General features: G+C 37.2%; 1 protein-coding gene across 11 annotated transcripts in view; it reads left to right on the forward strand.

The window, feature by feature from the left end:
* MBD5 (methyl-CpG binding domain protein 5) overlaps positions 1-25,354 on the forward strand; it is a 491,337-nt gene that overhangs the window by 415,219 nt on the left and 50,764 nt on the right. For 8 of the 11 annotated variants that reach the window (XM_070390101.1, XM_070390089.1, XM_070390114.1 and 5 more), the window contains 4 exons: positions 795-968; positions 14,347-15,019; positions 19,943-20,045; positions 21,138-21,318. In XM_070390101.1, coding sequence (XP_070246202.1) covers positions 14,907-15,019; positions 19,943-20,045; positions 21,138-21,318 — 397 coding nt within the window. In that variant the 5' untranslated portion in view covers positions 795-968; positions 14,347-14,906. Of the gene's footprint in view, positions 1-794; positions 969-14,346; positions 15,020-15,402; positions 15,424-19,942; positions 20,046-21,137; positions 21,319-25,354 lie in introns of those variants that run through there. The other 3 variants (XM_070390112.1, XM_070390129.1, XM_070390138.1) reach the window with 3 other exon arrangements.

The raw sequence follows: 25,354 nt of genomic DNA on the forward strand, positions 1-25,354 counted from the left end.
TGGGCCTCTAGGGTCTGACACAGGCCATCTATATTTCCAAGAACTTAATTTATAAACCAGTTGACTGTTTGTTGATTGGTTTGTTTACACTGATTGAAATACTTGTATCTGATACCTAAGTCATAACTTAATGATATCAAAGCCTCTGTGAAATCCATCAAATAATCAGAAGATTGTTCAGTGACTATAGAAATGGAGCAAAATGACCTAAACTGCACCAAAGATAATTTAACCCAAGCTGAGGAACAGCCTTGCCATTGTTTCCTTGATGGCTAGGAGAAAATTAAGTAAAGGGTGATAAGGTCTCAAGTGTTTTGAAAGTGTTTACAAATTTTTTTTCTTATTTGCTAAAAGAAAGCACTTTTAAATGTCAGGGGGACAATGTCATTTTGTAACTCAGTATTGATAATGTACAGTTTAGTTCCATAATTCTTTGATCCCAACATTAAATTCCTGAAATAGTGGTATTGCTGACAATGGTCTACGACAGAAAGAAAGAAAAAGGATTAAAGTTGGATGAGCATTCTCTGTACCCTCTGCCTCTAACTTAACAATCATCTGGGGGTCAAATCAACTTCATTGAGAAAGTTGACTGTGCTTGTGTTTCTAGCTGGCTTACTGGCTGGCATTCCTTCATAAACTAATAATGCATATCCACTGAGAGTTCATCCTCTAACCTTGTGAAGAAGCTGTGAAGTATAGGTTAAGTGGTCATTAAGAAAAGTAAGCTGTACCTCTTGTCAAGGGCTAGAGTCTGTCCTTCAGGCCTTACCTCAAGGTCCTTTCTATTCCAGAGTTTGGAAACCCAAGTGCCTACAGAGGCCAGGCTGGTGGGAATGAAGCAGGAAGCCACTGCAGTGAACTGGAGAGCCGAGTCCTGTCTGAAGGAGCAGCCACTGATCTGTTCCAGATAATTGTTGCAAGGCAGGAATGCTGACCTAGTGTTACCACATTGTCCAGTTTCCCAGGTAAAGCAAGAAATGCAAATTTTCATATGCCTTCTGATTTAAATATTGTCAATTAATTCACTTGCATTATTATTTTCAAACTGTCGTGCACCAAATACTACCACTGGTGAGATTTGGCCTAGAGCCCTCCTGATTGTAACTTGGTTTTATATTTTGCTCTCCAGTTCCTGTTTGTTGAATTGGAGACTTTATTTTCTACATGTTTTGCTTTTCTTCAGCATGTTAGGTAAAATATTTTACGCCCGGTTTTGTGCTATTGAAACTACCTGCCTCTCTAAATTGAATGTTTTGTGTGTAAGTTTTTTTTGGCTGCTACATTTTCTCTGCCACCTTCAGAATTCCAGTGAGCAGTCACATGCTAAATGGAGCCTCCTTGAGACACTTTTCATATGACAACACTAACCATCTACAGGTATTACTACTTACTCATTTCATTCCTGATGTGTAAGCTAAATAAACACAGTAAAATATCATTTATTTCATGGAACTTAAAGATTGTGTGGTTTGGGCTCCCCCTTCTAGAATTAACACAGAGACCATCTTCCTCCTCTTGCATCTTGAGAGAACTTTTCAGATAATTAATTAGACTATGGTTATCTTTAACATTTAATTATATTTGCTAGAGATGTTGATTAGACTTGAGTGTTCCTAAATATTTATACATATTTAGAGACAATGTATTTGTTTCTCCAGTGGCTGAGGAGTCTTCCTGTTTTCTCTTTGAGTAACCCCATTGCCAGGTGAATTGAAGAATGCTAAACATTTTTTTAAGTAAAAGAGTACATAAACATTAGCTGTTTCAATATGTTGTGCAACCCCAAAATGGACCAAAGTCATGTTTGTTTCATTCTTAATACAGTTTTAATTTTTAAAAAGCTGATATACATTATTTTTAACAATGATTCAACCTATGGAGCTACACCTTGAGTAACCAGAATACCAATCATGCACAGATAAAATGTAAAAATCACCCCTTCAACTTGCTTAGTGCACTCTCAAAAAGATTATGTTAATGAAGGCAAGTATTGTTTTTATAAATAATCCTTATGAGAAACTTTACTATACTATAAAACAGCAAAAATAGCCAAGTATGTTGATGCTTAATATATAGAAGTAAATCATAAGTAAATTTTCCCTCAGAGTTGTAATGAGTTTATTATGTCCTAGATGTTCTGGTGTGACCTACTATACTTTCAGACAGTTCTCTGAATTTTTTTAAAATAAAATATATTTGGAATCCGTGATTATTTTCTTTTTGACTTTTAAGAAAGTAAAATGCATAGTAAGCATTTTATTCATGTGCATACAAACCCTCACTTTCCTTCTATATTTTCAAAAGTACAAAGGGAAGCCTTGCCTTAAAGTTAGTTGTCTCAATTGTGTTTTCTTTGTAGTCATGTAGAATGGCAAGGGCAAAGAAAGAGCTCAGTGGTGTGTAGTAATACATGTGAATTCCTGAATATTATCAGGGAGAGTTATAAGGAGAATTCAGTTTAGACTTGGAAAGCCAAATAATGACTGGAGAAACCAGGAAGGCTTCTCTGAGGAAGTGACGTTTAAACTGAGATAAACAGAAGTTGGTTTAACGAAAAACATGAGTGTGGTGGTGAGAGATGTCATTCCAAGCAGAAAAGTAAGGGTGATAGGCTGAGGCATTTTTAGAACCGGCCAAAGGGATAGCCTTAGTTTTTGTTTCTACTATGTAGGTCATTCTGGTTAATGTGTCCTTTCTGACTCTCCTTTTTGTCCACATAGAGAAATAACAGCATAATACTAGTGGGCTTCCCTGGTGGCTCAGATAGTAGACAATCTGCCTTCAATGCGGGAGACCTGAATTCGATCTCTGGGTTGGGAAGATCCCCTGGAGGAGGAAATGGCAACCCACTCCAGTATTCTTGCCTGGAAAATTCCATGGACAGAGGAGCCTGGTGGGCTACAGTCCATGGGGTCACAAAGACTCGGACATGACTGAAGCAACTTAGCATGCATGCACATAAATAATAATGTAGATATTTATTATGTGCTAGGTACTGGTTTAAGACTTTTAGTTTATTGTATCCCCAAAGCAGAACAGTTCTATAAAATCTCCATTTTATAAGGAAAGAAAATTTTTAAAACCTACCCACGGTCACAAGGATGGAGCTACAGGACTTCCCTGCAGTCCAGAGGTTAAGACTACAAGCTCCCAAGGCAGGGGGCACAGGTTCAATCCCTGGTCAGAGAACTAATATTCCACATGATGCACAGCATGGAAAAAAAAAATTTTTTAATAAAAACAAAATAAACAGAAATGACTATCCTCAACAAAACTTAAGAAAAGATAGAGCTACATAGCATCTCAATACTGTAGTTAATTTAAATAAAACCCTATTTTAGACTTTCAGATCACTTCCAGTGTAGTATTTGGCTGTTTGAAATAATACTGCTGATTCAGTGTGTTGGAAGACTAGGCTACGCTCCATGAAACAGCTCATCTCTGTTCCACATGGTGCTGGCTGGACTCATGTATGTGTCTGGGGCTTCAGACGGACCAGCTGGATTTCTCTCTCTCTCCATCCTCAAAGGGCCAGTTCCAGTTCTTTGTGTGACAGTGGCATTCCAAGAAGCAAGAATGGAAGATACAAGGCCTCTTGAGGCTTAGGCCCATCCCTTGAGCTATATCACATTCTACTGATCAAAGCAAGTCACAAGGTCAGCCCGGATCCAAAGGGCAGAGTAGTAAATCTCATTTCCTAATGGAAGGAACTACAAGATATCTGTGGCCAATTGCAGCCTGCTACATTTAGCATTTAGTCTTCTAAAGGCTTCTGTGTGCCTAGAATGTGTAAGTTCTAGGTAAATTATCCTCCTGACCATTGATGGGCAGAGTTCAGTTTGTGTGTTACCTTGCCTCTGAGGACTGATGTCATCCTCATACACAGTTTTTGAACATTAACACTCTTTTACACTGAAAGGGCAAGGATGTTTGAAACCAGAGAGTTTTAACGATCAGGGCAGGAAAGATGTGCTTATATCCTGATAAATCTGTAAAACAAATGTAAATTGCACTGGGGTAGTTTGGGGTGAGTAAGTGGAGCCTGGCAGAGGCATTAGGTCTCTTACAAAAGATATATCTGAGAGGTCTGTTTTGGAAAAGGTGGCTGCACAGTGACGATAAGAACCAAATGAAAATAACAACCAGAGTTAAAATGAAGCTAATTTATTGGAAGATTTTTTAAAAATGAAAGAAGATATAACTGTAAGATAAGGGTGCTCATAAATAAAAATGCATAGCTTAAACAAATAGGTGAAAGGTGAAACAGATGGCAAGGTTGGATGGGAGGGCTGGCTAAGTGCTATAAAGGAACTGTGTAAATTGGTATGAGGGTGAAAGATAACTGAAAGAGGCAAATATCATTTAGGGTTACCCTAACAAGCATAATTTAACTAATGGAAAGAGGATGAGTATATCCATTTATTACCCAATCAAATAATAATAATGTTGTAGCTACTCAGACATTATGCTTCAAAATGCTAATGCTCATGTTATTTCTTAATCCAATCATATCTGTTGTTGCATGTACATATTGTTTCAGAATTTAGATAGAGAGTTAGGTTTCATGTGAGCCTTTCTTCTCAAGTGTTGAACATGAGGCGTTAATCCTTGCAAATGTCAGAATGGAAGAGACTTCCTTTTTTTGTTATTGAAGTATAGTTGACTTATTGGAGGAGACTTCTAAACTTTGAATATTTCATGAGTTAACTTTATAATCATTGTGTATAAAATATATGTGATAATTTACATTTATGTTAAATATTGGTATTTTATCTAATTTACATGGTCTCATTTTGATAAATCAGTAGTTCATTCAGTATTCATTCTGTCCTACTGTGTATCCAAGTAATGCCACTGAGTACAAGATTAATGTGTGATTAATGTGATAAACATTTTAATAGAATTTACTCACAGTATCACATGACTTAAAAATCAATTCATTGTTTTCACCATTAATCAAGTTTGTGACATTATTCAGAAAAATATATGATGTTTGTTGTTATTCAGAGAAATTTATGAAAAGTAGCTACTTATTTTCATGATGTCATATTCTCTGATATCTAGTCTTCTTGGTATTTTGGGTATAACTTCTAAAATATATACTTAACACTGCATAACACAGTGAGTTTATCCTTAGGTTGACAAGAATGTTGGTAAAGCAGAAAGAGAAAAAGCCATCTATTGCCTTAGCTACATCATGTTGAAATACAGGTTTCATTTTTATATGGTTGCATTCATTTTAGTGGTTCCTTTATTAATCCAATTAAAGTGTGTATATAAGCTATTTAAATAAAACTCTGATGTACTTTACAAATAAAATAAAAAGTTATATTATTTTTCTTAGAAGCCCTATCATGCTTTTTCTACACAAAAATTATTACTCAGAGATTGTGAGATCATTAGAGACAAAGCTAGAGCAAAAAAAAAAAAAATCCTTTGTGTTTTTTGTCAACATGCATAGTCCCTAGCTTCTACTGACTTCTTTTTAAACCTTCTCTTTCATTTTAGATGTCTGTGTTGCTAAAAACCTTACAGGTCTACATGGTAAAAATCAGAATATAAAACTATGTTGGCTAATTGGAATGTACGTGGTCTTCATCAAGTATTTAAGCACCCAGTAGGTGAGGCAGTAAACCTGCTTTAATCAGGAAATGGAACTATTGAAAGAACCTAGAGAAACAAGGTCCCTGATGTAAGGAGTTAGTTTACATTCCTGTGGGGAAAGATTAACAAACAAATAAATGATAAAAAAAAATCAGTTAATAAGAGGTATCAGTGAATTAACAATGTGTGGGAGAATACTTAGGATTTACAGTGTCTCTTTGAGGAGGTGACGTCTAATTTGAATTCTGTATGAAGCCAATGCAAAGAATTAAATCAGGTCACTAAAATTCAGTTCAACAAAAGCCAACTGTCATAGACTTATTTGCATATTGAAAGGGGGATGGAAAATGAAAATGTTGAAAGAATGGTGGCAGATATTCTCCTCAGAACACATACACACACACACCCTACTTTTTTTATTTTTACTTCTGCCAGAAATGTTTGTAATCAATTTAAATAATGTCCTGTGTGTAAGATCTATCCCTGATCCTCAGTGTTAGTGAGACAAAAGTGCCTTTCATGTTTCCGGACATTTTTGTTTTAATCTCTGTCTTTTGGGGTTAAACCAAGCCATGTAAACAGGATAGATCATAATGAAATCTTCAGGCAAGGTGAAGGGAAAATGTTGTGGGTATGTAGTTTTTATGTTAAATTTGAAAAAAAGGATAAACTTTTGTTTTTAATGATAAAACTATAAAAACTTGAATGAGTTTTGAATAATTGGTCTATATAGAAGATAAAGTTATCAGAATCTCAGAGGCAAATAGAATAGACTATAATATTTAGCAAAAGAGGGCATGTATCGGTTTTCAGAAGTTTGAGATGCATGGCCTTCTCAGTGAACTATCAAAATGGCAATAGATTTATGTAGAGAGATATTTATCTCAGATTTATTTGTAACTGTGAAAATTTAGGAGAAAAATCTATTTCCACAAAAGGGAAGTAAATATTGAATGCCATAGTAAAATGCTTAAGTTGAAAATAAAGTGCAAAGTGGTAATAATTCAGTATTTAAAGAAGGCACTATTATACATAGAAAAAAATTGGAATTACCTTAGCTTTTTTCAATAGCAATTTGGCAGTGCCTCCAAAGTTTAAATGTGCAGACCCAACATTAATATGATTGATATTCCAATAGATGAATATTTGTAAATTTATATGATAGAATACTATTCAGATGTTTAAAATGAACAAATTGGATCTATATTTCTGCAGAAGAGATAGATCTGTATATGTCAACAGAGATAGCACTCAAAACAATGTTGAATTTTAAAAAGCAAGTTGAAGAATATGTATGTATAATAGTATTTATGTAAAATAAAAACTTTAAAATACTTATAACAAAGCCAAATATTGTTTACCTGTAAAAACATAGCCTGGAAGGATTGATTGTTGCTGTTCATTCACTGAGTCATGTCTGACTCTTTGAGACCCCATGGACTGCAGCACACCAGGCTTCCCTGTCCATCTGTGGGCTTCCCTAGTGGCTCCCAGAGCTTACTCAAACTTATGTCCATTGAGTCAGTGATGCCATCCAACCATCTCCTCCTCTGTCGTCCCCTTCTTCTGTCCTCAGTCTTTACCAGCATCAGGGTCTTTTCCAATAAGTCAGCTCTTCGCATCAGGTGGCCAAAGTATTGGAGCTTCAGCTTCAACATCAGTCCTTCCAATGAATATTCAGGGTTGATTTCCTTTAGGATTGACTGGTTTGATCTCCTTGCAGTCCAAGGGACTCTCTACAGACCAGAATAGGAGTGTTAGTTTTCTTTAGGCCAGAGGGGAGGGGAACAGGACTAAAAAGAGAAACTGGATGGGAGTGAGGGATAGTATTGAACTTCATCTGTAATATTTTCTAAGTGTTTTTGTTTTTTTTTTTAAATAAGCAAAGTGACAAAATGCATTGTAAATTTGGAGCGGTAGCTCATTGTTTATTAGACTCTTTTTAACGTGTGCTTTTAAAACTTTTTTAAAACAATGATTGAAAGTCATCCACGTTTGCAGTGGTTATTATTCAACAGTGAGATTAGAGTTCAATTTTAATTTTCATCACAAACATCTCTGAATTTTCCAAATTTATAAAATAAATGTTGAGGAAATCAGTCCCACTTAGAGATAAACAAATGATAATAGTCGCTGGACTTCAGCTCTCTGAGGAGTTCCTAAGGCCCTTAACAATTATGCTATGCTATGCTAAGTCACTTCAGTCGTGTCCAACTCTGTGTGACCCCGTAGAAGGTAGCCTACCAGGCTCCCCCGTCCCTGGGATTCTCCAGACAAGAACACTGGAGTGGGTTGCCATTTCCTTAAGCTGCCTCTAAAATGCCAAAGTATCAGCCAAAAAAAAAAGGATGACCCTCCCAGGAACAAAACGAAGAAGTGGGCCAGCCGTGGGAATGTAAAACCAGGTCCTATCCTGGGAAGGGAAGCTGGTACAGAAGTCTGAGTCAGTGGGTCTCAAACTTGAGCATGCCATTGAATCACCTAGAGGGCTTGTTTGTTTGTTTGTTTGTTTTAAAAGATTGCCCTCCAGGGTTTCTGATTAAGAAAGTATGGGGTCAGTTCTGTGATTCTGCATTTGTAACAGGATCCCAGCTGTTAACAGTAATGATGGTGGTCCCAGGACCATGCTTTCAAAACTGCAGGCTAAAACCCAGCCGTCAGATCTTTGTAGTTTTGATTACTGAAATATGAGGAAGATATTTGGCAGAAATCAGTCTGATGTCATTATCTGGCAGATCCAGAAATTACTTAAGGGCGTGAGCCAGTCCATCTCAGGAAAGTTGGAGTCACACGCAAGAGCAGGCAAATCAAAAAGAAAGAGAAATTGGCATCAAATGATCAGAAAGCTTGAAAGTAAGGAAAATGAGAGCTAGTCCAATCTAAAGACCACAGGCCATGGAAGACTTTGCTTTAGGGAAAAGTAAGGTAATAAAATGAGTGTGAAAAAAAGACTGTAAAAATCATGTTTACTCATCAGTGTCTGTTGCTGTTTGATCAGACTGGGAGTCCAGAATGACACAGAATTCTTTCTCATCTTACACTAGCACCAGGAGCTCTACTAGGCAGGAAACTCCCTGAGAACAGGGACTGTTCTTCCCTTCCTTGCTTTCTCCATCCTTTCCTGACCCCCTCCCTCCCTCTTTCTTTTCTATTTTCCCCACTCAGCAGCTTTTTGTTTTCCCCTCAGCAGCTCTTTAGTGCCAGACATTGCCCTGGGCTTTGGATAAAGTGGTGTCTTACCACCTTTGTTGAACTTCCCAGGTGGCTCAGTAGTGAAGAATCAGGAGCCTCAGGAGATGAGGGTTCAATCCCTGGGTTGGGAAGATTCCCTGAAAGAGGAAACGGCAGCCCACTCTACTATTCTTGCCTGGAGAATCCCATGGATAGAGGAGCTGGAGGTTGCAAAGAGTCAGACACGACTAAGTGGCTGAGCACAAACACCACCTTTGTACTCCAGCACATAGCATAGGCCTCATAAGTAATAGCTGCTCACTAACTGTAGAATGAAATATGAATAAACACATACATGATCAACAGGGATCATGGTTAAAGGAGCAATGAATGAGAGACAGAAATAAGGTGCTATGCATGCAAGCAGGTCATTTCTATAAGAGGCATAGACCCAGTGGAGTGGACCTAGCAATGTAATTAGCACCTTGAGTCACCACTGAAAATGCACTACTTGGCACTTTCCTTTATACTCCACATTTTTCCCAATAAAGTTTTGCTGCTTTTCCCACTGCTTGCCAGTGTTTCCCACTCCCATCCCTATGGTTCCTGACTTTCAGCTAAATTAGTACATGCTTCATTCAGTTCAATTCAGTTCAGTCGCTCAGTCGTGTCCGATTATTTGGGACCACATGAATCGCAGCACACCAGGCCTCCCTGTCCATCACCAACTCCTGGAGTTCACTCAGACTCAACGTCCATCAGGTCAGTGATGCCATCCAGCCATCTCATCCTCTGTCGTCCCCTTCCCCTCCTGCCCCCAATCCCTCCCAGCATCAGAGTCTTTTCCAATGAGTCAACTCTTCACATGAGGTGGCCAAAGTACTGGAGTTTCAGCTTTAGCATCATTCCTTCCAAAGAAATCCCAGGGCTGATCTTCAGAATGGACTGGTTGGATCTCCTTGCAGTCCAAGGGACTCTCAAGAGTCTTCTCCAACACCACAGTTCAAAAGCATCAATTGTTCGGTGCTCAGCCTTCTTCACAGTCCAACTCTCACATCCATACATGACCACTGCAAAAACCATAGCCTTAACTAGACGGACCTTTGTTGGCAAAGTCATGTCTCTGCTTTTGAATATGCTGTCTAGGTTGGTCATAACTTTCCTTCCAAGGAGTAAGCGTCTTTTAATTTCATGGCTGCAGTCACCATCTGCAGTGATTTTGGACCCAAAAAAATAAAGTCTGACACTGTTTCCACTGTTTCCCCATCTATTTCCCATGAAGTGATGGGACCGGATGCCATGATCTTAGTTTTCTGAATGTTGAGCTTTAAGCCAACTTTTTCACTCTCCTCTTTCACTTTCATCAAGAGGCATTTTAGTTCCTCTTCACTTTCTGCCATAAGGGTGGTGTCATCTGCATATCTGAGGTTATTGATATTTCTCTTGGCAATCTTGATTCCAGCTTGTGCTTCTTCCAGTCCAGCGTTTGTCATGATGTACTCTGCATATAAGTTAAATAAGCAGGGTAACAATATACAGCCTTGACGTACTCCTTTTCCTATTTGGAACCAGTCTGTTGTTCCATGTCCAGTTCTAACTGTTGCTTCCTGACCTGCATACAGGTTTCTCAAGAGGCAGGTCAGGTGTTCTGGTATTCCCATCTCTTGGACAATTTTCCACAGTTTATTGTGATCCACACAGTCAAAGGCTTTGGCATAGTCAATAAAGCAGAAATAGATGTTTTTCTGGAACTCTCTTGCTTTTTCGATGGTCCAGCAGATGTTGGCAATTTGATCTCTGGTTCCTCTGCCTTTTATAAAATCAGCTTGAACATCAGGAAGTTCACGGTTCACGTATTGCCCAAGCCTGGCTTGGAGAATTTTGAGCATTACTTTACTAGTGTGTGAGATGAGTGCAATTGTGCAGTAGTTTGAGCATTCTTTGGCATTGCCTTTCTTTGGGATTGGAATGAAAACTGACCTTTTCCAGTCCTGTGGCCACTGCTGAGTTTTCCAAATTTGCTGGCATATTGAGTGCAGCACTTTCACAGCATCATCTTCCAGGATTTGGAATAGCTCCACTGGAATTCCATCACCTCCACTAGCTTTGTTCATAGTGATGCTTTCTAAGGCCCACTTGACTTCACATTCCAGGATGTCTGGCTCTAGGTGAGTGACCACACCATCGTGATTATCTGGGTCATGAAGATCTTTTTTGTACAGTTCTTCTGTGTATTCTTGCCACCTCTTAATGTCTTCTGCTTCTGTTAGGTCCATACCATTTCTGTCCTTTATCAGAGCCCATCTTTGCATGAAATGCTCCCTTGGTATCTCTAATTTTCTTGAAGAGATCTGTAGTCTTTCCCATTCTGTTGTTTTCCTCTATTTCTTTGCATTGATCGCTGAGGAAGGCTTTCTTATCTCTTCTTGCTATTCTTTGGAACTCTGCATTCAGATGCTTATATCTTTCCTTTTCTCCTTTGCTTTTCACTTCTCTTCTTTTCACAGCTATTTGTAAGGCCTCCCCAGACAGCCATTTTGCTTTTTTGCATTTCTTTTCCATGGGGATGGTCTTGATCCCTGTCTCCTGTACAATGTCACGAACCTCCGTCCATAGTTCCTCAAGCACTCTATCAGATCTAGGCCCTTAAATCTATTTCTCACTTCCACTGTATAGGGGATTTGATTTAGGTCATACCTGAATGGTCTAGTGGTTTTCCCTACTTTCTTCAATTTAAGTCTGAATTTGGCAATAAGGAGTTCATGATCTGAGCCACAGTCAGCTCCTGGTCTTGTTTTTGTTGACTGTATAGAGCTTCTCTATCTTTGGCTGCAAAGAATATAATCAATCTGATTTTGGTGTTGACCATCTGGTGATGTCCATGTGTAGAGTCTTCTCTTGTGTTGTTGGAAGAGGGTGTTTGCTATGACCAGTGCATTTTCTTGGCAAAACTCTTATTAGTCTTTCCCTGCTTCATTCCATATTCCAAGGCCAAATTTGCCTGTTACTCCAGGTGTTTCTTGACTTCCTACTTTTGCATTCCAGTCCCTATAATGAAAAGGACATCTTTTTGGGTGTTAGTTCTAAAAGGTCTTGTAGGTCTTAACCATTCAACTTCAGCTTTTTCAGCATTACTGGTTGAGGCATAGACTTGGATTACTGTGATATTGAATGCTTTGCCTTGGAAATGAACAGAGATCATTCTATCGTTTTTGAGACTGCATCCAAGTACTGCATTTTGGACTCTTTTGTTGACCATGATGGCTACTCCATTTCTTCTGAGGGATTCCTGCCCGCAGTAGTAGATATAATGGTCATCTGAGTTAAATTCACCCATTCCAGTCCATTTCAGTTCACTGATTCCTAGAATGTCGACATTCACTCTTGCCATCTCTTGTTTGACTACTTCCAATTTGCCTTGATTCATGGACCTGACATTCCAGGTTCCTATGCAATACTGCTCTTTACAGCATCGGACATTGCTTCTATCACCAGTCACATCCACAGCTGGGTATTGTTTTTGCTTTGGCTCCATTCCTTCATTCTTTCTGGAGTTATTTCTCCACTGATCTCCAGTAGCATATTGGGCACCTACTGATGTGGGGAGTTCCTCTTTCAGTATCCTATCATTTTGCCTTTTCATACTGTTCATGGGGTTCTCAAGGCAAGAATACTGAAGTGGTTTGCCATTCCCTTCTCCAGTGGACCACATTCTTTCAGACCTCTCCACCATGACCCGCCCGTCTTGGGTTGCCCCACGGGCATGGCGTAGTTTCATTGAGTTAGACAAGGCTGTGGTCCTAGTGTGAGTAGATTGACTAGTTTTCTGTGAATATGGTTTCGGTGTGACTGCCCTCTGATGCCTGTTGCAACACCTACCGTCTTACTTGGGTTTCTCTTACCCTGGGCTTGGGGTATCTCTTCACGGCTGCTCCAGCAAAGCACAGCTGTTGCTTCTTACCTTGGATGAGGGGTATCTCCTCACAGCTGCCCTTCCTGACCTTCTACGTGGGATAGCTCCTCTAGGCCTTCCTGCGCCCGCGCAGCCACTGCTGCTTGGACGTGGGGTTGGTCCTCCTGGCCGCCGCCCCTGGCCTCGGGCGTGGGGGCGTGGGGGCGTGGGGTAGCTCCTCTCGGTTGCCGCCCCTGACCTCGGACTCAGGTAGCTCTTCTCGGCCGTTCCTGCGCCGTCGCAGCCTGGCACTCTCGGCCGCTGCCCCTGACCTCGGACGTGGGGTAACTCCTCTTGGCCACCGCCCTTCAGTCATGGGGTCCTCCCGGCTTCTGCCCCTGACCTCGGACGTGGGGTAGCTCCTCTTTAATCTGCCTCACAGGCAAGCCAGCAAATAAGGCATATGCCTGAATACATAATGCTTTTAACTATAAAGTATTCTCCTACTTTCCCAATGAAAAAATCTGAAGAAAGGTTTGGAACTTGAGTAGTTTTATGTCTATTAACACTGTTTAATTTATTTAATTTGTTGACTGAGTCATACATGAATATATAAAACTATCTAAAATATTTTTATTAAAAATTTAAACAGTCTTAATACTGTGATATGAATCTTAAGTCATTTAACAGAGTTTTTGAGAGCATATTACCTTTACTTTCAGTTAAGTTGTTTAAGATTCAGCATTTTTAATCATGGATGATGCTGTCACCAGAAATTTTTATCAACAAACTACAAGCCCCACTCATGTAACACTAGAATAGTTTTTTTCATTCATCCTTTAGTGTACTTTCATGAGTTCCACAAGGTAATCACACACTGTGTATTAAATTGATTATAAAAAGTCTTGTTTGCCACAACAATGCTAGCAGTTGTGGTATCACATTTTTCACCAGAATTAAGTACTAAATCTTTTTAAAAATTTATTTGCCATATTTGTTTATTCACCAGTTCCATTAAGATGACCTCTTGTAGCATTCCACCTTAGCACTGACTGCTGCTGTTTCAGGCCATGTGTCTTCTCCCCAAACAGTACCTTGTGACACAAAAAAAGGAATTAAGAGAATACTCCATAATAGAAGGGAATTTGTAAATCTTAAGTAAAGCAATTCCCACTCTTATAGCCCAGAACAGTGGGGGAAAGTCTTCTCATACTTGGGAATGCACGTGTGTGTTTATTTCCTTTTAATTTTCTCTTCAAAAAAACCCTCTTGTTTAGGTGAATATAATGATTAGAAAAGTTAATTATAGGGGTTTGTAGAATTAAAGAGTAATCAAAAGTGATTGTATTAACACACAGCTTTCTAGTTGTTAGGTCACAAGAGGTGATAGATATGTTTTTATTGCCAGAAGGAGGTTGTATATATATGTAATGCCATGGTTATGAGTCTGTCTCTAGTAATTAGAAAGCTACATGTGTTGAAGAGCCAGCAGACTGGTTGATCTGGAGTAAGTAGATCAAGCTGGAAGAAGAAAAGTTGACTTTGACATGTGATTTGACAGCAAAGGACATCAAAATGGCTTGCTACACTTACCAATTTATTCCATTTTTAAAAGTGTGCAGCTTCTCAGTTTTTCATTATTAAATATAGTGTTTACGTATTTATATGTGTTTCAGGCTACCTTACTGGAATTTTGAAGACATGAAAACATCAGATGAACCAACTTGCAACATCTTGGATTCAGATTGGAAGATGAAGAGAAACTTTAAAGAATGTGGCCTATAAAGGCGGGTAGTACCTGAAAATATTAACTGACTCACACTATAAAAATGAGACCAGTTTCTAAACAATAGAGGTTGTTTTAGTCCAACATGAAGGTTCAAGACAAAATGTTGAACTAAAAACTTACACTCCTCCCCTCTCCCACTTCAGACAGGTACCAGCATCGCTGAATATGATTTTCGTTAGTCAGAAGCACTTGTTTTTACCCATGTAGACCATCCTTAGGAATTAAATATTGGTTATTTAATGTAGATTATAATGGGAAACTGATTTTTTCTACAATGGCAGATTTCAAGGACTTGGTTCCAAACTGAGCTGAAGCTTCCCAATGCATTTTGTACAGTCTGGGGAAAACTGTGCTGCATTGGCCATTTTTGAAGGCCACGATGCCCTGTAATACAAGGACATCATCTTATTGCTGATATCTTTGGGGAGTCCTAAGCAGACACAGAAAATGAATGGAGGCAAGGAGTGTGACGGAGGGGACAAGGATGGAGGTCTTCCAGCTATACAAGTTCCTGTGGGTTGGCAGCGTCGTGTGGATCAAAATGGAGTGCTTTACATCAGGTGAGCCCTTCCTATTCCCTGCATTATCTCCAAGTTTGCAGCCACCAAATAAAGAAGGTACAGCCTGTTCCTCTGAGAACGTAAAATATTGTGACTGGTAGCACCTCAAGTCAATTTGAATAAATGATCTTTGTGCTGGAAATATTGTGTTTTTATTTATATTATTTTGCAATATAAAACCTGCCTTAGGTTACAAGAGAGGATTTTTATGCATTATTTGTGTTTATATAAAGTGTCACCCTGCTTATCTCTCTAACAAGGATAAAGAAAAAGATGAAGATTTCTAAAAGAAACCCATGAGCATCATTACCACATTCGCAGGAGAATGTAAAATACTGAAAATAGACCCGATGTCTCCTGACAATATTATTGTCCTTCATAGTGCTTCCGCTGGCTACTCTGATGTAAGGTTGTGTTTTTCTCTATAGGCAGTTTCAATTACCAGTTTCTTAATGCCTGATATTAACTAAAAATAATTTACCTGTTTTTTCTGTGCAGTTTTTAATCTATTCCCTGCATATAATAATAAAAAAGAAAAAGTCATGATGGAGTCATCTCACAAGTAAAAATCATACAGATTACATGTAAATACCTGTTATTTTAAATTTTGATGGTCTTTGTTATGTTGAGCAAGTTGAATGAAATAACTGTTCGCAAGAACTTTTAGTCTTACTATTAAATAATTGGCACCTAAGTTCCTTACTTTGTAGTTTATTGGTAAATATGTGAGTAGGATACCATAAATCTTTCTCTGTGATGTAATTTTTTAAAAAGCTATGATGAAGAGAACTTTTTAAAAGATATCACATTGCATCATTAGATTAATTATGTTGCTTTCAGTTCATCATTATTACTTTTATTTGTATCTCAGCTTCAGTGAAATTCTTGTTTGTGCAAAGCTGTATTTATATAAATGAGGAATTTCACATGATACATACTCAGACAATTTTGTACTATAACATCTCAGAAGTCAGTTCAGATCCTGTCCTGGATTTGTTTGTTTGGTAGAAGTTATTTCTTGAGGTAAACTTAATGACCAACTGAAATTCTTTTGAACATCTTTTTTAATTTCTGTAATATTTAGGAGGTGCTCTGTATTAATTGAAGTGAAGGGATAAGAAAGCAGGGAACGTGGAGCTCACCCCATTAAAGATTAGATGGATGAGGACACGAGGGATAACTTTCCCAAAGTGTTTCTATTGCCAATCCTGTTACCAAACTTCCAGGAATACTTTATCAGTGTAATGTAGCAAGACACCGGTGTTGTGTTCCTGTTTACAGTTGTTCTAGTCTGTAAGGAGCAAGTGTTATATATTTACAACTAAGAGCAGTTAACTCCAAAAATCTTGATAATTTCAGTTTATTTGTTTTGTTTTGTTTTGTTTCTTCTTTCTCCGTGTGAAAGATAAATCAGCTTTTTAGGTTGCTGAGAGTTAAGGCAAATTCAGTCTGGAAGTCTGTCAGTTGTCTTGCTCATGACATCCCAAGTCTGAGTAGACTTTACTGTTAGTATAAGTTCGTTTTAATTCTCCCAACCCAAATCTGCACACTAGGGATTATTTTGGAAACTAACTTTGCCAGATAAGCTAAAACACCTTCAGATAAATTAAACCCAGCATAGGTTTGCTTCATGTGTATGTGTAACTGGTTAACTTACCACTTGAACGTATATAAGAGGCTAGCCCTCCTTCTATAGCTTCCTTTGCAATGTGTAGTTTGCTTATAATTTTTAGTTTAGTTTCCAGCTGTTCCTGCCTCAGGGTGGCATTGAGGCTGCACATTAAATTTCCCACCTGCTTCCAATCTTCTAAGCTTTATCTATGCCGTAAGACTTCTAACTATTTTTATGTTAATTATTACTCCCAGAAGTTAATTAAAGAGCTGCAACTGAAGGAAAGAGCCCAACTGACTGATTGAGAGGAAGTGTTTCTAAAGTGTCTGGAGTACTCTAATATTATAGAATTCAGGAATTCTTGTATTCAAGTTTAATTTACAATTAAATCCATTAGGATTCATTCATAGACTTTCTTTAACCATAACACATGAGACAGTTTCTTTTCACAATATTCTGGAATTCTTCACATAATAACTAGTGATTTTGTTTTATCAAAGCTACCAGACCTCCAAAACACCTTGCTGGCCCTCCCATTGGGTAGAACTCCAATCTGTAATATGGGAATTCTTATTCTTTGCATATCATCTGGAAAAAAGTGTTAGCCCAAATAAATGAATGAGTTAACAAAGTTGAGGATTTTAATTGTGATTTTTCTACATGCCTAAGGCAACCCAGTCCAGTGTTCTTGCCTGGAGAATCCCAGGGATGGAGGAGCCTGGTGGGCTGCCGTCTCTGGGGTCACAGAGAGTCGGACACGACTGAAGTGACTTAGCAACAGCAGCAAGTCACAATTATATGGTTGTCCGTAAATAAAATATGAATTGCATTCTAAAGCAGGTTTATTTATAGGCACCAAACTACTACCTGTATTTTTGTAGAAGCAGAATAGTCTACACCTAGTAGTGTAAAAGGTCTGTAAAAAGCAGTGTAAAAGATTGACTGGAAAAGGTCAATCCTCATCCCAATTTCCAAGAAGGGTAGTACCAAAGAATGTGCTAACCATCAGACAATCGCACTTATCTCCCATGCTAGTAAGGTCGTGCTTAAAATCTTGCAAGCTCGGCTTCAGCAAACCAAGAACTTCCAGATGTCCAAGCTGGGTTTAGAAAAGAAAGAAGAACTAGAAATCAAATTGCCAACATTCGTTGGATTATAGAGAAAGCAAGAGAATTTCAGAAAAACCTCTATCTCTGTTTCATTGACTACCGTAAAGCCTTTGACTGTGTGGATCATGGCAAACTGTGGAAAGCTCTTACAGAGATGGGAATACTAGACCATCTTACCTATCTCCTGAGAAACCTGTTTATGGGTCAAGAAGCAACAGTTAGAACCCTGTATGGAACAACTGATTGGTTCAAGATCAAGAAAGGAGTAGGACAGGGCTGTCTGCTGTCACCCTGTTTGTTTAACCTATATGCTGAGCACATGATGAGAAATGCCAGGCTGGATGAGTCACAAGCCGGAATCAAGATAGGCAAGAGAAATATCAGCAACCTCAGATATGCCAATGATACCACTCTAATGGCAGAAAGCAAAGAAAAACTAAAGAGCCTCTTGATGAGGGTGAAGGAGGACAGTGAAAGAGCCAGCTTAAGACTAAATACTAAAAAAAAAACTAAGATCATGGCATCTGCCACCATTACTTCATGGCAAATAGAAAGGGGAAAGGTGGAAGTAGTAACAGATTTCCTCTTCTTGGTGTTCAAAACCACTGCGAATGGTGACTTCAGCCATGAAATCAGAAGTTCATTGATTGCTTCTTGGCAGCAGAGTGATGACAGACTTAGACAGTGTGCTGAAAAGCAGAAACATTACTCTGCAGACAAAGATCTGTATAGTCAAGGCTATGGTTTTCCCAGTGGTCACATATGGTTGTGAGAGCTGGACCGTGAAGAAGGCAGAATGCCAAAAAATTGATGCCTTCGAACTGTGTTGCTTGAGAAGATTCCTGAAAGTCCCTTGGACAGCAAGGAGATCAAATCTGTTAGTCTTAAGAGAGATCAACCCTGAATATTCACTGGAAGGACTGATAGTGACACTGAAGCTCCAGTATTTTGGTCATCTAATGAGAACAGACTACTCATTGGAAAAGTCCCTGATGCTGGGAAAGATTGAGGGCAGAAGGAGAAGAGAGTGTCAGAGGCTGAGACGGCTGGACGTCATCACTGATGCAATGAACATGAATTTGGGCAAACTCTAGGAGATGGTGAGGGACAGGGAGGCCTGGCATGCTGTAGACCATGGGGTCTCAAAGAGTCAGACATGACTAGGCGACTGAACAATGACAAGTAGTGTAATGCTCTGTTTACAAAATGGAGAGTATTGTTTCTGGAAATTTTATCAGAAGGCGTTAAGTGAAAGTTTTGGTAAATAGTCATAAATAAAAGATATTCTTGAGTGAAAAGTATATAATAATTTCAAAACATAATATGTATGCAGGTTGTAAGATCAATACGTTAATAATGAAAGTCCTAAGATAAAAATTGCCCATTTTAAACTAATCCTCATGTAAATAAACATTAAAGACTTAACCTGTCATCTGAATTAGTACCTAATGTATAGACTTAAATTTGATCAGTAATCACGTAATACTGACTTCTGTCACCCAAAGAATAGTAACATTGAGAGCACTACCCAGTCACCAGCTGTAAGGCCTGCAAGGCACTTTTCTGCCACCTAAAACTGTTTCCTCGAGATCCCCATCCTTATCAGTCCACCGTGGCTCTTCACTAGAATTTGAGCTTGGCAACATTCTGATCTGTATTCAAAGAAACACATGAATGAGAAAGAAACAAGAGAGACTTGTTTTTACAGAGGGACAACTTGGTCCTAGAGCTGCAAGATTAAAGGAAAGAACTTGTTAGCCCAAACTTTCATAGACTTAGTGACTTTCTGGTTTGACCTCCAACACATTCCGAAATTTCAGTTTTTCTCCAACAGCTTTCAAAATAGATCTTCTGGTTCAAAATGATAATGATTACTTTCATGTAGTTTTCTTGTTCCTTCTTACCTACACTTTTTTAAGTATATCATTTTTCTCATCCTTACTCTGCTCTCGGTTGTCAAAGTACTTTTGTTTTTCTATGAAGATCTGTATTTTTCTGAGAAATATTTTGGTTCAAAAGAAAGAGCAATAGTGTTAAAGGCTATAATTTAGTAGCTAACATAATATTGACAAAGAAAATGCTTTTCCTTAGTAGGAAAATATTATCCTGTGAAGGACAGTGAGACTATAAATTATGCCTTTTTTTCATGTAATATGTGCAGTCAGAATTATTTCCTGATGTTTTTTTAAACTATTTTTACAGTCCCAGTGGGTCTTTGTTATCTTGCTTGGAGCAGGTTAAAACATACCTGCTTACTGACGGAACATGCAAGTGTGGCTTGGAATGTCCTCTTATTCTTCCCAAGGTAACCATTTCGCAATAGATGTATCAGCAATTTTTTATTTTTTAGGTGTTTCATATATTTGCTTTTCTCATTTGGCATTTCATTTTTATATTACTTCTGCAATCATATATGCATTTTAAAGTCTTACGTTAGATACCTTTTGCATGCATTTTGGAATACGTAAAAATTGTGGAAAATAGTTCAAGTCCAAGAGTCATTTTCAAAGGTGACAAACCTATATTCCTATTAAATATTTCATCAAAATCTCTTTTGCAAAAAAAAAACACCTGTTTTGAACCTTTTTCTTAGAGCTATACCCATGCTCACTCTTTAATAGTGCAGTATTTTCTTTCCTTACTGCTCAGTCTGCAATGTTATATTTAGCACTGGTGTTGATAAATCTGCCACAAATATTTCTAAAATCACAAAGCTGAACCTTTCTAGCCAAAAGTGAAACTGTTTTACTCTTTTGCAAGGTAAAAAGCAAAATCATTTTAAATGATTAAAAATATATACTATAGACACAGGTCATTATTCTCTGAATACCTACAATAGAGCTAATCTCAGAACTAAAGATCAATACACAACTTTTTCTTTTTTATTTGTGTCACCTCTTTCAAGAAAAAGCACTTGAAACAGCTTATATGTATATATACAATAAATATTTTTTAAATAGAGTAGTAGATTTTTTTTAATCAGTAAAAAGGTAATATATATAGCAATAAAATAAAGCCAAAGAAAAAATTAGCATGTAGCAATGTCAGATTTTAGGGGTTTTAACTGTATTTTATATGTTTTTTTGTACTATTGTAACAGCAGGAAGTACCTAAAATTGGGAACATTATCAGATACTATACTTTTCCATGTATTTATCTTGGCTGTCATAGAATTAGAATAATTTTCATTATTTTCCCTGCCACTAAAAACCGTAAGTTCAGCAGAAGGTATTTATTACATTATATATAAAGTTGCTTTTCTTAAATTTAAAAACTTGAGAAAGTTTTCTTCAGATATATGGGTTAATCTATGCAGAACTTTTTTTTTTAAACAAGGGGATCTTTTTACTTAATATTTTTGCAGACATATTTTAAACAAAGGCTGTGCTTTTTCCAGGTGTTTAATTTTGATCCTGGAGCTGCTGTGAAACAAAGAACTGCAGAAGATGTTAAAGCAGATGAAGATGTCACAAAGCTATGCATACATAAAAGAAAAATCATTGCAGTGGCCACACTTCATAAAAGCATGGAAACCCCACACCCTTCTCTGGTGCTCACCAGTCCCGGAGGAGGAACAAGTATGTAATATGGTGAAGGGTTTAGGAGTTTTCCTCCCCCACTCCTCTAGTGACTCCTGGAGAAGGAGTCATTAGAAACCACCTTGCCAAGCATTTTCTGAGTCCACTTTTCAACCACACACAATGCATTTAAAATTATGTATGTTTTATCTTTTCACTACAATTGATAATTAGTTCTGAAAAATTCCCATGAAGTTGTCTCCCAAAATTCCCTATCCAAGTCATTTAATTAAATGAGCAGAATAAACACCAAATAGCACCTACAAATACTATGAAGGTACATAGAGCTGAGCTAACAAAAGAGAAAGGGTCATTGGTTTTTAGGAAACAAATGTAGCCTTTTTCCTAGGGCTGAATTGGAGTATGTAGTATCAGTCCACAAATACAGCTAGCAATGTTGTCAAGAACTAGCAGTATTATGCTTTGAGTCATTTAATAGCTGTATATTGAATGCCTACTAACAGAAATCACCTTACCAGGAACTTTTTACACCTCTATCCAACACATGCATGCACACATGCTTTCAGTTTTAAAAAATTTCAAAGCTGCAGAAAAATTACATAAACAATTTATTAAATACCCTAGACTTACCAATTAATATTTTGTTTCAGGAGCTACAGATAATTGTGACAGTTCACCCATAAGTATTTCAACACACATGGATGTTCTCTTACATAAACCGCAGTCTAATTATCATATTCAGGAAATTTAAAACTGATATAATAGTATTATCTAATATGCAGTCTATATTCAGATTTCTCCAGTTGTCCTAATAATATTCTTAGAGCTTTTTTCAACCCAATCTCTTTTTTTAATGCAGAATGCAAATATGATGCAACTATGATGTAATTAGTTGTTTTATTTCCTTAATCTACACTGGTTCCCCAGTCTTTTTAAATCTTTCATGACACTGATATTTTTTAAGAGTCTAGGCCAGTTTTATAGATGTTCCTCAGTTTGGATTTGCCTGATTGCTTCCTTATATTTTTATTGAAGTTAAACACAGTTTGGTAGGAATACTGCATAGGCGATACTATGTCTTTATTAGGAAGCACGTAATGGCAGTTTAATCCCATATTGATGACATCAAGTTTGATTGCTTGGTTAAAGTTATGTCCATTACTGAGGTACATTTTCCCTTTATGATTCATATGTAATTTGTGGAATTATACTTTGAGGCTGAGGAACTTTTCTTCGTAAGGGCTAGAATATGAACTCCAGAATATTACAGTTAACACTTGAATAGTAATTCTGGATAAAATATGGCTGAACACCAAAGCATTTGTTTGTGAAAGATAAGTAACATTGCTCTGCATAGTTAAAAAAAATAGGGATGAGGAGTGTAACCTGCAGTGATCAGAAAGCTTTATTGTAGAACTCAGATTTGAACCAGCCCTGGGAATAGTAGGATTTAGACATATAAGGAAAATAAAATTCTTGTCCAGAACAACTATGGAATAGTTAAGGAATGAGGTGGAGACTAATGTGACACAAGTAGAAAATTAAACCTGCATAAGTAAATTGGGGCCAAATTACTGATAGCTTTAGATACAAAGAGAAGCAGTTGTGATACCATACAGGTCACTCCTAGAATTCTGTGAAGAAGGCAGGGAGAGACAAGTTTGACAATTATTAGCAGACAGCTCCTCTTCAGTAACCCTATTACCTTTAAACTAACCTTTAAATTTTAACAGGAATGATCAGAAAAATTGCTCCACTAAGGTATGTAAGAAAAAAATACTTTAGTGAATTGTTATTTCTTTTAACGAGCTACATTTTTTTAATTATAAGGTATTGCAACAATTTAAAAACATTTAATAGTAATAAGCTATTTAAAATTAACCACTGTCCTGCCACCTTGATGTAAGTGTGTTTTCATTTTCACGCTGTACCTTGCACATGTGTTTGCACGTACTCATATATTTACTGCTGTTCTCACTTCACATCATAGCAGTTTCAGCCCTGCCTACAGAGTCTGCCTTGTTGCCTTTTTAATGACTGAAGCAGAATCTTGATCTAGGTCCTTTGTCATATTCTATACATTCTAGTTTCATTAATGAAATTAAAGATAAATATTTAATTAAATTAGTATAGGCATATAAGGTATATCTCCATCTCCTTTTAAAACTATATACTTGATTGGATTAATTTCTACTCTTTTACCAGCTTCAGACATAGCATTTATTTCAATTTTTTAATTTTAAACTATATTAAAAGGTTAGGATTTAAATACTTAAGGATTAAGAAGGCTCAGTAGTTTTCACCTCTCTTTGTTTTACGTGCGTAAAACATGTAACTTATCTCTTTTAAAAAGTCTATTTGATATACAGGAAAGCACTCGTTGAGTGCCCAACATTTACATTTCCCAACTCTTGTAATACTTTAATTCCTTACTGCCACATAACAGCAGCATGGCTTTTACTTATTTAGTATCCCTGTTATTTTTTAAATGGTAACTATTTTTCCCCAGTAGGGAAGAAATCCTTTCTAAACATCAGCTCCTTTCTAAATTCTGTTGAACATAAAAATGCCAATGTCTATATTTCTTATCATTGAACTATAGATGGCTATATAAATAAACAAGAAAAGACACAATTTGGTGGTTTTATTACTGAAGAGGACAGTCAGTCCTGTAATGATGTTAGTGATATTAATAGAGACAACTCTGTTCGCACTGAATGCCATGTAAGCCCCAAACATTTTCATGTGTTATTGCCTTGATTACGAACTTTAAAACTTTATTTAACAAAAAAAATGATTTCAGTTGAATTTATCTACTGCAATTCTCTTATATGATTTTTTCTCTTAATTTTCACATATTGTCCAGAAATCACTCTATCAAAGAATCTCTACCATGCCAGAAACAAAAAGTCCACACCTCCCAAGAAAAATATATATGTTCACTCTATTCTTTTACTTCTTAATTGTAACCTATCAAGACTTCTGTTTATCCAGGTTGAAAACTACTGTCTCAGAAATTGTTACATTATGATTCAACCTGCATAGTACCCAGCAGGTAGAAGTATATTTATCTAAAATGTGTAATTATCCATTCAAGTAAATATACCTCTGATTGCAAATGAATCTGAGAGTATACTTGCTGATATGCTGTAGGTCTCAGAATTGGGATGGCCAGTATATAATGCAAACAGTACCACTCCCATGTCCTGTGCCCTTAATAAGAATCATTGGCATTTTCTCATGCAGCCCAGCTAGAGCTCAGCATCCTTTTCAGCACAGTTCTGTAAGCAGCCACCACCAGTTGATGAGAATTGGCATATGAAGCTAATTTTATTTGCCACCCCTGTTTTAGAAGTCACAACTTTATAAAATAGTTAAACATCTTTAGGGACTAAAAAAACTTAAAACTAGAATTCTGACATGATTGAATGAAAAATCTGTGTGATGAACCAGCCTGCTTTTGTTGCCTGTATTCTGTCTGATCTCCGAAAGAACTGAAGGGATTCCAAAAAACCAGCAAGGGAGCAATGCACTCTAAAAAGAGAATACTCAGTTGGAACCCAATACTGAAGATGGTCGCACTCTGACTAAATTTTGCATAAGAGTTCTATCCTAATAAAAGAATTGCAATCTTCTACCAAAGTTGGTTGATGAAGGCTGTTTTTACAGCAATGACTGATTAAGGGTAAAGTAATTGAAGTGTTGCAGTATTACCAACTTGATGTGAAGTTAGCATGATTGTTTAACTTCACTGTATTTACTGTTGTTACCACTCCCTTTATAAAAGATTGAGAATCCTGTTTACTTAATTCACAAAAATTAAGACTCTTTTACTGTCACAGTGAAAATGTTGGGATAAGAAAGAGTTTTTGTAGCTGTCTTGTGGAGGTTTATAGAAACATTTATAAGGTAAAAAATTTTCTGGTGAAAATGGCAGTTCATTTAAATCATCCAAAAAATAGTATGCCAGACAGATTACAATTTTCTCTTGTAACTGTATTCTTTAAAAAATTCAAATCCAAATGATAATAACATTATCATTTCCATCTGGGCTGTCAATCTTGATTTTACTTAT

This window comes from Bos mutus, chromosome 2 (assembly GCF_027580195.1).
Source record: "Bos mutus isolate GX-2022 chromosome 2, NWIPB_WYAK_1.1, whole genome shotgun sequence".
In the NCBI taxonomy this organism is placed as follows: Eukaryota; Metazoa; Chordata; class Mammalia; order Artiodactyla; family Bovidae; genus Bos; species Bos mutus.